The sequence below is a fragment of the Leucopleurus acutus genome (assembly GCF_964270905.1).
Source record: "Leucopleurus acutus genome assembly, chromosome: 5".
Classification (NCBI taxonomy): domain Eukaryota; kingdom Metazoa; phylum Chordata; class Mammalia; order Artiodactyla; family Delphinidae; genus Leucopleurus; species Leucopleurus acutus.
Window position 1 is genome coordinate 8,264,422 of NC_139147.1, and position 14,688 is coordinate 8,279,109.

The 14,688-nt window shown below is 38.9% G+C and overlaps 1 protein-coding gene across 1 annotated transcript in view; it reads right to left on the minus strand.

The window, feature by feature from the left end:
* The window catches only part of TTC3 (tetratricopeptide repeat domain 3), a gene marked incomplete at its 5' end in the record, with an annotated part of 140,325 nt that overhangs the window by 110,788 nt on the left and 14,849 nt on the right, over window positions 1-14,688 (minus strand). Inside the window, 4 exons of the mRNA XM_082840119.1 lie at window positions 9,425-9,487; window positions 10,604-10,698; window positions 11,764-11,849; window positions 13,855-13,975. Coding sequence (XP_082696245.1) covers window positions 9,425-9,487; window positions 10,604-10,698; window positions 11,764-11,849; window positions 13,855-13,975 — 365 coding nt within the window. The remainder of the gene's footprint in view (window positions 1-9,424; window positions 9,488-10,603; window positions 10,699-11,763; window positions 11,850-13,854; window positions 13,976-14,688) is intronic.

Sequence of the window (14,688 nt, forward strand, 5' to 3'; positions counted from 1 at the left end):
GGGATGGGAAGGGTTCCTGGGTTGGGGGCCTGAGGACCTGCGAGGGCTGGAGGCGAGGGCAGAGGCCTGTCGGTCTCCAAGGGCAATGCTGACGGATTCGGGGCAGCAAAGAGAAACAAGGCTGTCTCATCAGAGCTGGCTTTGGAAGCCTCAGGGCCAGAGGCAGTACTGCGGGAGAGGACCAGACCCAGGGGAGGGGGCTCCAGAAAAGCAGCCCAAGAAGCAACGGACGGGCAGGTTTAAGGAGGTGGGTTCACTGTGGTGGGAGCTCAGAGTAGGGGATTCTGGGAAGCAGAATCAGCTGCAGGCAACGCCAGGATTGCAGAGAGGTGAGAAGCGGACTGATCCCCACTCACAGGCTCTCCGAGGAGCCTGGTGTGGGAGTCGGGGTGTGGGGAGGGCCCTATTCTGGCCTGGTCCCTCAGAGGCAGGGCTGCAGTGGGAGCCCTGCTCGCTTGCCCTGGGATAGCAGCCCCACCAAGGCTGGCCCTGGCGTGGGGGGCGGTCTTGGGCCCAAGAAAAAAGAAAAAGAAGGAAAAAAAATGGGGCTGGGTCAACTGGACATTCATATGAACCTTGAACCCTATCTCATACAAAATACAAAAACCAACTCCAAATGAACAATAGATTTAAATACCAAAGTTAAAAAAATCAAGCTTTTAGAAGAACAAAGAACATTTTGTAGAGTAGGCAAAGATTATAATCAGAACACAGAAAGTGCTTACCACAAAGGAAAAAATTGATAAATTGTACTATATTAAAATTACTACTTCCACTTGCGAAAAGAAAACATAAAGAGCAAAAAGGCAAGCCACAGAGTGTCAGAAGGCATTTGTAATACGTATATTTGACCAATGACTCATAGCCAGAATTTTTTTAAAAAAACCTCCTACTGATGAATAAGACATTCAACTCAAAAGAAAAAAAAATAGCAAAAGACTGAAGATTCAAACAGGCACTTCACAAAAGAGAATATGTGAACGGTCAATAAGCATGTGAAAAATGTGCAACTTAAATCTCCTAAATCAACTTAAGGAAATGCAAATTAAAATCACAGCACTGTATCACTACACACCCAGCAGAATGTCAAAATGAAATGACACAAAATAAGAAGTGTTAGTGAGGATGTGGAACTAAAACTCTCATATGCTGCTGGCAGGAGTGTAAAACGATACAACCACGGGTGTGCTTATGTTCAGTGTGCTACAGCTGAACATAAGCACACCCTCCTGTCCCAGCAGTGCCACTCCTTCATTATATACTTAACAGAAATGAAGACATGTGTTCACAATGACACTATCTAAGTCAAGTACTAGAAACTACCCAAATGCCCATCAACAAGAGAATGGATAAAATGTGGTATATTCATGCAATAGATGAACACTTTACAACTACATGCAACAATATGGATCTCAAACACAATGCTGAAAACCAGACATAAAAGAGCACATACCACATGATTCTGTTTATATTGCACAAAAGCAGGCAAAACTAACCTATGGTGTCAGAAGTCAGGACAGGAGTTATCCTGGGGGGAGGAAGTGGGTAGTGACAGAAGGAGGAACAAGGGTGACTTCTGGGTTACTGGGGTTGTGATCCGGGTGCTAGTTAGGGTCGTTTGGTTTCTGAAAATTCAACCTATACACTTATGAACTATACATTTCTCAGTGTATGTACTAAGGTTTTAGTTTTGAAGATTACAACAGTCATCCTTCTGCTGGAGGCTGTAACGTCCAGTGTGGTATCTGAATTACAGTAGCCATCCCGCCATCCTGAGGGGGCAGCTTGAGGTCCAAGTCATACAGTGGGGCTGGAAAAAAAAAAAACCTAGGTCTTTGATGACATAAACACACAACCTTAGAATCACCTTCTTCTGGAACTCTTGAATAAGGTAAGTTTTCTTCACCATTTAAACCAGCTGAATAAGAGACTTCTGCTATTTGCAGCCAAAAAACATCTTAACGCAACGGCAAACCTCTTCTGTTCCTCACTGCCTCTCTCCCAGAACACCTTTAACGGCTGCCTATGCTAGCTGGCTCCATTTCCTCACCCTCATTTCTCAACCCACTCCAGCCCAGCGTCTGTTCCAAGCTTCCCACTGACTGCTCTCCCTATGGTAAAAGAGATCCATAGAACTAAATCCAAATTCCAAATGGCTTCTCAGCAACAGGCAGTGCTAGCTACTCTTTCACTTGCTTCCATGATCCCACACTTACTTTCCTCCTACCTCTCTGGCCACCTCGTAAAAGTCTCCCGTGCAGGTTCATCCTTCTCTAATTGGCCACTGTTTGTGTCCCTCAAAGCTCGGTCCTACTTCCTCTTCTAATCTCGACCCTGCCCTCTCTAGACTAGCGGGTCTCAAACCTGTCTGCACATTAGTACTACCTGGGGGGCTTCTAAAAGCCCAGTGCCCAATTAATTCAATCAGAACTTGGACTGTAGCCTACAAAACCCTCCTTGGTCTAGCCCCTGACAACCTCTCCCCCTCCTCTGTATTCAGACACACTAGTAATTCCGTGAACGCAACATGCTGTGCTCGCTTCGGCAGAACATAAACCAAACTTGGAATGCAAAGTGCTCCTTCCCACACTGCTGGTCCACTGTCTAGAACACAGGGACTACGTCTGTTTTTGCTCATTTCTAACATACCAGTGTTTAATGTTATTTATTATAATAAACAATACTATAATACCTATAATACATAATATTATATTGCTATTATAATTATAATCACGGTTTAAGTATATTTATTAATATATAAATGTATATTAACATTTTCGTATTTACTAGCATTTGACCACATTCGTCCATGAAAGCAAAGTGGGCGGAGTAAATTACATCGTGTTACTGCTCATCCAAGTCACTGCAGCCCAGGGTCCAAACACTCTGGAGGGCAGGCCTGACTTTAGCAGCAGCAATACCCTGCACAATACATCTATGAACACAGGAAAACCCCAGAGATGCAACCCAGTAGTAAGTGTACTGGACAGAGGGTAAGAAACAGAGCTCTAGCATAGATGCTCCAATTTATTACATGTTACATGGGAAAGTGTATTTCTCCAGTCCCTACCCCTATCTAGTTCCTCACATACAATATGTTACATTTTGCCCTAAATTATGTTATGAAAAAACACTTATTTCCCCCTCCTCTAGCTTCCACGTGGATTTGCTAGATTAATCACTAGTGAGCTCTCTCCTCTCCCTAAACCTAACTTTTCCCCGAGGGAATAATAATTTATCTAACGGTGGGGGAGAGGCATCAATCACATGGGGCTTAGCCTCTTCTTTTTCTTTCTTTGGGACCTTATCTTAAACAGCAACATAACACCAGATTCCCTTCCCCTCCAAGCTTAAAGTTCACAAGGGCCCCTGTTACCTGGTTCTGTCTGTGACATGGGTGAACTAATAATAAGTCACTTGGCTATCAGACTTAAGACCCAGTTCTCCAACAACTGTATTAGTAATGGAGGCGAGACTGCATCACCAATTGTCTTCTGCTTCCATCTCTTAGCTAATTCTGGACTTGGGAGGGGAAGGAGATGCCATTAACTGACTCTCTCAAACCACAACATATAAGTATGTAAGAACTTTAAATACCACAAAAGAATTACTTCTCCCCCTATTGTAAATCATCACTTGCAGGGCCTGAGCAGACCACAAAGAAGTAACAATATTACTCCCCAAGGTTCTCCATCTTACAATGAAACAACAAAAGCAGGATTCAGATATAATGTCAGTTACTGTCAAATATGCAGTGACTATTAACCACTGACTGAATAAACACATACATTTTAAATCAAAAGTTAGTGTCTGGAATTAAAATTACATATGCTCTTTCATCCAAGTAAAATAAATTTTTATCAGGAATTTATCCTACATATATATATATACTTGCATCTGAGTGTAGAATGTAAGTAAAAGGATATTCCTGTATATAATTTTTAAAACTGAAAATAAGCTATATTCTAATACAAACTATTTCACTGAGGAAAATACTATGCAGTCATGAATAAAAACTAGGGTAGATCTCTATATTCACCGATATGCAACAACTCCAAGATTTAAACATTAAAAGCATCAAGACGTACAACAGGGTGTATAATATGCTCTTACCCATGTTAAAAAAAAAAAAGGATATACACCTTAGACTGAACCAAACAAAATGCCTTATTCTGATTTATAAAAGCAACTTCATTTGGTTCAATGTAATAAGTGCTAGTATAGTCATGAAATATCAGTATCATGGATACACAAGGATCTAAAAGAAAGGAATTAGGGCAGGGGTCTCAGCTGGGCAAGAGTTTTCAGCTTATCCTTTAGTACTCAACTTTTTATGATGCGCATTTGTTACTGCTTTTTAAAAAGGGGATGCACCCCAAAGAAGACTGAAAAAATAACTCTTTCCTTCAAAAGGAAATTCAACGGGCTTCCCTGGTGGTGCAGTGGTTGAGAGTCTGCCTGCTGATGCAGGGGACATGGGTTCGTGCCCTGGTCTGGGAAGATCCCACATGCCGCGGAGCGGCTGGGCCCATGAGCCATGGCCACCGAGCCTGCGCGTCCGGAGCCTGTGCTCCGCAACGGGAGAGGCCACAACAGTGAGAGGCCTGCGTACCGCAAAAAAAAAAAGCAAATTCAGCAGCTTTTAAGCAAAATAAAGAGACAGCACAAGGAAGAGAAAAGAGTGAGGAATAATTCACCAACCAACACGTACACTAAAGCTCTCCACATACACTAAGATTTCTGACATTCTCACAGAAACATACAATTGACTTGATTCACACCTCGGGCCTCAGAGAAATTCAGAAACACACACACACACACATCATTTAAAGTCTATCCACCTGCTATTAATCACAAGTTGGGAACTAATAGGTAATATCATATAGATATAGACTTTATATAGAGATATATATTTAACTATCTATATATATATAGATAGTTAAATATCAAGTTTTAAAATTCCATCGTTTGGGGCTTCCCTGGTGGCACAGTGGTTGAGAGTCTGCCTGCTGAATCAGAGGACACAGGTTCCAGCCCTGGTCCGGGAGGATCCCACATGCCGCGGAGCAACTAAGCCCGTGCACCATAGCTCCTGAGCCTGAGTGCCACAACTGCTGGGGCCTGCATGCCTGGAGGCCATGCTCCGCGGCGGGAGAGGCCACCGCAATGGGAGGCCCGCGCACCGCAACGAGGAGTGCCCCCGCTCACTGCAACAAGGGAGGGCCCGCGTGCAGCAATGAAGACCCAATGCAGCCAAAAATAAATAAATTAATTTTAAAATTCCATCATTTTCCAAAGTAAATTTTTAAAAAAATCCAAGGCTCTCCCCTTTTCCAATTACATTTCCCATTACACAATTTATCCCATTCCACCAAACAATTCAAATTTTCACGTATGAGTCCCACAAGAATGAATTAAACAGTAAGTCTAATCATATACCTTGCGAAATCATTGTAACTATAGACGCTATAGATGCCTGATTGCTTTTTCTAGATTCCCCTCTAATCTGAAAATTTCTACTTACTTCAATTAAAACCATCACTCTAAAATGCAGAAGATCAGAATAAAAAGGACATGTCACCCCAGCCAGGCATTCTGGGATACATTGCACGCATTCCTCAGCTTGAAGGATTCAGCAGGGAGAAGCAGTGGCAGGAGGCAACATATTTCCACCACCACCCCCAAGCCCAACCCCGTTCCATGTGCTTCCCCAGGGCAACATCTGCTGACCTGGAGGTGCACACCTCTGGAGAGTGGTAAGGGTTCTTTCTGACTCCGGGCCTCCCCTATACCCACCCAAGGGTGGCCAGACTTACAAGTATAGGCTATTACAAGTGGGGCTATTCGGCATTAAAACCTCCACCACTCTCTGACCATTTCTAAGTGAAGCATTTTCCCCACACATACTTCACTTCAGGTTCCCAACCATTGGTCTTAAAATACTTCTATTTCTCTCCTTTCAAGATTACTTTCCACTTATTTTATCCTTAATGTTTGGTGTTTTTTCCTTTTTTCATCTTATGTGCATTTTAAATTACACTTTGTGTTACTTTTTTATCAAATATACATAAAAGTACAGAGAATAACATTAAGATAATCAACACCCATGTACCAGCTTAGCAAGACCTTAACATTTTGCCATATTTACTTCAGATCTTTTTGCAGAGGTCTGTTACAGCCGACACCCACTGTGAACCATCTTTCCCAGCTGCAGTCCTCTTCCCTCCCTCCCTCCCTCCCTCCCTCTCCAGAGACAGCCACTCCCCGGGTGTTTAACATGCCCATGCACTTTAAAAACATTGTAAATACATACTATGTATTAATTACGGATATGCATATCATTTTGCACATTTTAAAACATCATATAAATGGCATCATACCGTACAAATCATTCTGCAACTTGCTTTTTCACTCAACATTGCATTCATTTTAACTGCTGCACAGAATTCCATTGTATGAATATACCATAATTCATTTTATCCATTCCCCTACTGATGGACTTTTAGGTTGTTTCCATTTCTTTACTCTTAAAAACAACGCTCTAATGAAGGCTCGTACACATCTTCTTTTGTAGCCCAGAAGCGGGCGGCAGAGTACGCACATCTTCACCTTGCCAAAGGGCTCTCCACAGTGATTGCACCAATTTACACTTTTCTCCAGCCGAGTATGAAAGTTTCCTTTGTTCCACATCCTCTCAAACACTTGGTGTTATGAGGTTTTTAAATTTTTGCCAATCTGATGGGTACGAAAGAGAGACTCACAGTTTTTAATCTGCACATCCTGTAAGGACAATCATGTTTATTGACTATTTAGACCATTATTTTAATTTTTTTCAACTTGCACATTGCCGTTCGATTCTATCATCACCTCATGGTGATTAATAGTAGAGACTCTGCATCCAGGCTGCCTGGGTTCAAATTCTGGCTCCATCACACCCACCTAGTGTCTAGGACACTGCTTGACCTCCCCAGGTCTCAGGTTCCTCGTCTATAACGATAGAGCAGCACCTGCCTCACGGGGTTGCGAGGGTTTTATGAGTTAATACATGCAGAGTGCTCAGAACAGTGCCAGGGAGGTCGGATGCTTCACCCTCAGCTGTTCTTGCAGCTGCTCAGCCTGATTCCCATAACGGACCTACCAACCCTCAGGTGTGAGAGCTTCAAAATATCTCAATCTTGGTAACCCAGCTAAATGGCATGGGTCCTCCTGAGTCAATGGCACGTCTGAATCACTGGCAACATGTTCTTTTCTGAAGTCATATCAACTACTCACTTGGTCAGGAGTTATGTGTATTGCAGGTTCAGAAAACATTATCCCTACATTACTGAGCAAGTCAATATAAACAATGAATGAGGTGGGAACAACAGTAAAACCAATGTGGCATAATGCTTCTGACATTAAATAAGCATCCAGCACATATTGGTGATTGCCTAATAAGGAAATGCTGCTGACCTGCCTCTAAAGAAAACTTCATTGGTGTTGAATCACAAACCTAGACCGGCAGGAAAGAGGTACAAGGATGGATGCACAACCCTGCTCTTGACCTTGACCTCACCAGGCTACCTGGCTTCTATACTTCTACTTTGATGCACCTCCTTCACAGCAGAGTTTTAGCAGGATCCTGCTTGAGTGTCTAGCATTCAACACTCACGAAAGAGGGCAGAAACCCCTGGTTTGCCTCTCAGCTCCCAGCGATCCCCTATGCAGAGGGGATGACCTTCCACCCAATCAAGGTTTCAGATAGGCGCCTCGATTTTCACAAGAGGCTAGCCAAGTTGCCCAACCTATTCATCTTGAAAGTATACAGATTGACCTTTAAACAGCGCAGGATATCTGCAATTCTGGACCTAGCCAGAGGCAATAATCTAAAGACATTTGCAGCTCATTTCTTGTTAGAACCAGTTGAGGACAGTGGTATAGACGGAAGACTGTGTCAAGCCCATCCATTCCTCTAGACTAGATAGCCTCGGTTTATCCACGGCTTAAGCCACCTAAAAGCTGCATAACGTTAATACAGCGGTATTCTCCGAGGTGGTGATTTTATTTTCTTCTTTTTAAACTCTTGTATTTTCCAAATTTTCTACCATGAGAAAGTGTTCTGTTTATAATAAAAGAAAAACATACAGGTTATTTTTAAAGGTTCATACTTGGAATATACTGTAGTCCCCACTCCCACCTCCCAACGTAAGTGCTTTCCCTGAGCAACAACTGATATCATATTCTCTGCATTCATGAGAAAACTTAATGAAAAAAATTATTTATGAAATCCCAAACTGCACTCTCAGGGAGTTTTTTCCTTTGAACAGGAATGTTGCTGAGGTTCTTCTCTACTCCACCACTCAGTTCATATTAGCCATATAAGAAACTTCTTCCAGAACTAAACACCAGCAAAACAGTTTCACCTGAGCAACTGGTGTCCTCTTTCTTGATGGTCAGTGAGAATTATGTAACTTGTCGGGTATTCTCTTTTTATTTTGGGCAACAGAAAGGTCAGATGCAAATATGAATTATAACCAATCACTAAGCAGGACCTTATGCCTATGCAGCTTTATTCTAAGGATCCCAGGCTGTAACTTGGTTTTTTAGTTTGTTTTGTTTGTTTTTAATATTTTTCTACTGAGTGGATGTATTCTTGAAGCAACCCGAAACCCTTCTTGCAATAAGGTAGGACACAGTTAAATGTAACTGTCATCTACACTGCTCAACATTAATGCTTAATATTTAAGTCCTAAAAATTTTAAACTGAGACAATAAAATCATGGTACAGTATCAACAATCTTTCTCAACTAATAAATAAAAGCTTAGTTGAACATGAGGAACTAAGAATTAATTATGATTTCACTCCCAGAGTTAAACCATTAAATTTCTTTTCCTTCACTTATGAAGGATATTTACTTAATTTTTTCATAACAAGACAGAGGAAACAAATACAGCAAAAATTCTTCCAGAACTATACAGATTAGTTAATAGAGCAGAAGAAGGTAATATATTATAGGTGTTATAAACACAGACTTTGACATCATCAGATAAGATCTGTGTTCAAATCTTGGCATCACTGCATCATAGCTTGAAAACAAATGGGGCAGGGTAGAACCAAATTCACAATTACTAATTACTAATGGTATGAGTTTGCCCAAATGTAAAATGTGGAGAATAATTATCTATTAAATGTGTTGTGAGAATTAAATAACCTATACGCAGTGCTTAAAATAATGCATAGCATGTTATCCGCTCAATCAGAATAGCTGTTTCTGTCATTGTTGTTTTTATATATAAAGCCTAAAAGAGCTCTCTTCTAAGCATTTAACTATTTCTGCCGAAGAACTACTGAAGAATTTTCTTGCGAAACTGCAAAACAGAAATACTTCTCAAAGATCGGTACTTAGCCTAACAATTCAGTGATTAGGCACTCTAACCAACTTACCTAAATTGTCCAGTGCGAAGAAAACAAAGAGCTCGGTTACCATAAAGAAGGTGATTTTCAGGTCTTTAAAAGAAATAATGTTTCGTCAGTAAAGAACATTACATACAAAACAAACATAACACAGAAATCATAAGGCATGAAATAATTTTCAAAAACTTTACATCTGTGTGGCAGAGCACAAAGAATATAGCTCTTGTTCCTTCACTTCCTGAGTAACTTGTTCAAACCAACTTAAACTTCCCTGTATTCAAAATGAAGATTAAAAAGTTCTACTTTTTCTGCCTAGCTCATAGGGCTGCTGCAAGGATCAAATGAGACATATTAAAAAACTAGCAAACTACAAGTATGCTATAACTGTACAGAACAGAATACTTATGTAAGTCAGAACTGTACCACCTTCACAAAGAACTCAAATAAAGGAAGCCTGTAAATTACAACCGTAATTTAAATAGCTTCATTTCGAGTTTTGTCCTTTTTGGTTTTATCTTACTGTTCCTCTACCTCTTCCTAGAAGAACAGAGCAGCAGGCTTTCAGATGTGGTGTGCTACCTGGATTCACTCATTCCCTGTGGAGATGGGTAAGACAGGAAAGAGAGTAGCTGTCTACAGCGCACCCTCCTAAGGCTGCTACAGTATTAGGTGGGCCAGCTAAGATGTCAGTAAGAGCCAGGTGAGGCACACTTGCAGGAATGCTACAAAATTCTAGCAGCTGAGCAAACAGAAGATGAGGTAGAGAGAACACATGCATTCTCTCAACAATTCCAACTATTACCCTTTAAAAATTCCCTCATAGAAAGCACAAATCCCTGAATGGGTGACATCTTATGTACTAGTAACTAACCCTTTGTTATCAGTTAATAATTTGGAAGGAATTAGTGGAAGGGAAAACAAGAGCAAGAAAGAACAGATGACCCTGTACTGGAAAGCTTGGGAACAAAGTGGGGCAGGGTAGAAGCAAATTCCCAATTTCGTCTGATTCACTTGAGTTATACAACTGGATTAGTAAGTTCATCTACTCAGGTCATCTCATGCTTCTAATACCTACGGGTAAGAAAATATATTCTGCATAGCAAACTGATGATATTCTCCAATTCCTCATCTTGTGTTTCTTTCTAATGACTAGCATTCTAACTTGATCTGCCACATAAAAAGGGTCTCATTGTTCTATTTTGCTCTTACCTACATTCAATGGCTCTGGTGTAATAGATAATAGCTATGTCAAATCTTTCTTTGGAAAACTCTTCATTTCCTTTCATTTTCATTAGTTCTCCTTGCTGAGAAATCAAGGTAAAAGAAGACCCATCAATTAAATGCAAAGAGAATCAGTAACCCCAATATTTGAGAAAAATGGTTCTGGGTTTCTATCTCAGATATCAGAAATAACCTGGGGGATTACTTAGGTAGAAAATGAGAATTCAATACCCAACATTTTAGAATATACATTTAAAGAAACCTGTCTGTCTCTAATGACTCAACGCTAACTTTGATAAAGGGATATTAAAAAGTAAACAAAGCCATGACATTATGAATAACACTAACAATTTACCCCTTGTGTACCGTATTTGGCAGGCCCACTTTTAAACAGACCTTGACATGCCTGCATATGCAGAAAAGAAATAAGATCCAAGTAGAATTTTAATTTTAGGTTAGAAAATGTGATGTTATTCAACAAACCTGAGTGCTTAAAAAAATAATATATAAATCAATAACATATAGGCACTGTTGATTAGACTAACTGCCTCCCCCAAAAAATGATGTGACCTACAGCAAGGATGAAATAAAAACAAAAAAAAACAACCAACAACAACAAAAAATGAAATCAAAGATGCTACAGATATAACTAAAACTTTTCAACTCAAACCTTCAAATTTTCAAAATAAACAAATTATTATTTACTGGATTATATCAATGGCTTTAGCTAGAGAATTAAGTAGAATATTAAATATTTTCCTAAATCCCTTTTTAAAAATTTAGTTAAAATCATATTTCCTATGAGTGAATTGTATGGCATGTGAATTACATGTCAATAAAGCTGGTGGCAAAGAAAAATCATATTCCCTCAACTAATTAAAAGCCTTTTAATTTAAAAAAAATCAAATTTCAATTTTCAATTAACTCTTAAAATCTATAACATTAGAAAATTCTGATCAAGATGGCTTCCTCTTCCAAAAAAATATTCCAATCAAAATTTATTAAAAATTTCCCTCAAACGTGTTATCAAATTTTATAGTAGTTCCTTGTGTATTGACAGCAGTTTTACTGAACTTTCCTCTGAGTGTTAATAAAAGTTCTAACAAGCAAATCTTAAGATATACTTACAAGTAAATATTTATTCTCACCTCTAGACACTCCGCACAACTTTGAGTTTTAAATTCTTCAAGCAAATTGCAGTTTTCTGTTACAACTTTAGTAATGTGATACTTGTCTAAATTTTATTTTTAGGAGAGAGTGAGAGAACATTTGTTTAAAAAAAACAAATTGCTATTGTTAATGTTCTAATTCTTAGGCTACGTAGGTTGAGTCTGTAAAGTTCAAGATATACTTTCTAAATAATGTTTCTTATAATCTTTTACATGTATCAACAATATATTTTTAATAAACAGCTGATAAAATGTTTCAGAAAACATTAGATTCATTGCGTGCTAAGAATCTAATCTGTTTTATTTCTACCATTTAAAACTCTTGTTTATTACTACTCTAGTTCTAATTGTAGTTAACAGTGCTCTGTCATAACACATTCCAAATAGGCCTCATAATTACTCAAGTCAATTCAACAAACGTTATTGAGCTATGGTGTACCTGGCACGAAGTTTAACTAAAATTTCTGAAAACAAAAACCTGAGAAACTACTTTCTAAAATGTGCTTAATATAAAAAAAAGAAGAATTTAAAATGTCTTAATTCAACATTTTGACTCTCATGAATGTTAAAATTTGACATTTTTTGAAACATTATTCTCATAAAAATTTAATAAACTAATTAAAATGCAGTAGGTAATAACCAAAATTTATGTTAAAAATTTACCAGACATCATTTTCTGTATTTTAAGCTGTTCTATAAAAAAGATTTTAAGTGGAAAATAATAATTTTATTGCAACAAAACTATAGTTACGCTTCTAGCCAAACATATTTACTTCCAAGGCAAAAGCAGTACCTAAAATTTAAGACTGAAGAAAGAATTTTGGAAGGTGACCAAATAAAGTAAACTAATACTAAAGGGACAGATTAAGATTATAGAACAAAAACCCGAACTTTGAGATCAGAGAGACCTGACTTCTCATCTAGGTTCTACTACTTAATAGACTAAAGAAATATCACTTAACCTTTCAAAGTTTGCTCATTTCTAAAATAGGATCACAGCATCAACCTGGCAGAACTATTATAAAAAGAAGAACAGAGAAAGAGTTAGAAACGAGCCCAAATGGGTGTCCAGTACATGATACTGGTCCTTTACTTCCACCATAAAATCTAGGCTATAATTAAAGGCTTCCAAAACAATGAAGAGAACAACCTCTATCAACGTAATACAGCCCACCGTCCAATAAACATCAGGAAAACCTGTCTTGGGGCTTTCCTGGTGGCACAGTGCTTAAGAATCCACCTGCCAATGCACGGGACACAGGTTCGAGCCCTGGTCCAAGAAGATCCCACATGCTACGGAGCAACTAAGCCCATGCGCCACAACTACGGAAGCCCGCACGCCGAGAGCCCATGCTCTGCAACAAGAGAAGCCACCATAATGAGAAGCCTGCACACCACAACAAAGAGTAGCCCCTCTCCCCACAACTAACCAACGCAGCCAAAAATAAGTAAATAAATTTATTTAAAAAAAAAAAGAAAAACCTGTCTTCATATTTAAGATTAATTTCTCTCTAACACTCAGGTCGAGAGCATAAAATGTGCCCTCTACTCAAAATGGCAAATGGAAATGGCAAATTATCAGTCATTATCAACTAAAGAGCCAAATACTTCCTGTTTCAAGATCCCTATAAAAATACTACTATAACACTCAAATATTTTAGAGAAAAATATTTCACAAGGTAAAAAATATATAAGGCAGCTTCATCATATGTAAGAATAACAAATTCATCAGAGAAATGAAAATTATAATCTTAGCTCAGTTACTTCTCTTATGAATGAGAATACATAAGCCCCAATGTGGTCTCTTTGGGTATTATATATTAATAATTTATGGCATACATTTACTAGGATGTTTAAAAGGTATTAACATCACAGATATCATCAAGACAGGAAATACAGAATAAAATTAACTACAGGGTTAAAGTTCTCTTATTCAGGCTTTTACTCATAAGAGAAAAACGTTTTTTAAAATCCTAAGATAAACAAGAAATCACAGCTACACATTCTATTTTCCAAAATAATACCTTTATAAAACTGAGTCAAGTAACAATTTAAAGCATTTATACTTACATTCAGTAAAGAAAATACTTAACATAGGCCAACAATTGTCAACTGCTCCTAACCTAGGTAAAATTGTTACATCGCCTGTGTATTTCACCCAATTCAAAGCTTCTTCCATTGCCAAGATTTTCTGTTTCAAAAAGAGGGATGAAAAATGTGATCTGTGTATTAATTATAAGTTTACATGTGGCATTATAAATTTATCTTATATAGTATTTCAGACTCTTATTACAAAACTTGTACAACCTCATGTTTTCATTACTATAGCATGCAACCTAGAATAGCTAGACCCCAACACACAAGTTAACAGAGACCACAGACTCACATATATCTTCAGGTAACCTCAGGCCACCTTCAGGGCCCAGGATGCTGCTGCAATGATTAAAGACCTGGAAGTTGAGGTCTACAACCTGGCCAGAGGCTGCCCTAGGTAGCAGGAGAGTACAGTAACACAAGGTGAATAGGGGTCTCAGATTTCATCTAAACTGGGACTTCCATCCTTACCTTAAGATTAACGGTATCTATTAAGGTTCACGAAAGGGACTATGTACTTTAAATGGTCTGTGGCAAAGAAAAGAATAAGCATATAGGCAACAAGAGGAGGGCATGGTTGGGCAAACGAGCACTCAGTGCAATGACCTTCATGAAGGGTCGAGAGTTCACAGAAGTGTAATTCATACTTCTCGAGTCGGAAAAGATTTCAGAAATTAAATAATGAAGTCATCAACGCTGGTGTCAGGTTTAAGGGAAACATGTACATGTTTATGTCACCAGTAGCATTAAAAATTGGTTTATTGGGAATTTCCTGGCAGTCCAGTGGTTAGGACTCTGCGCTCTTACTGC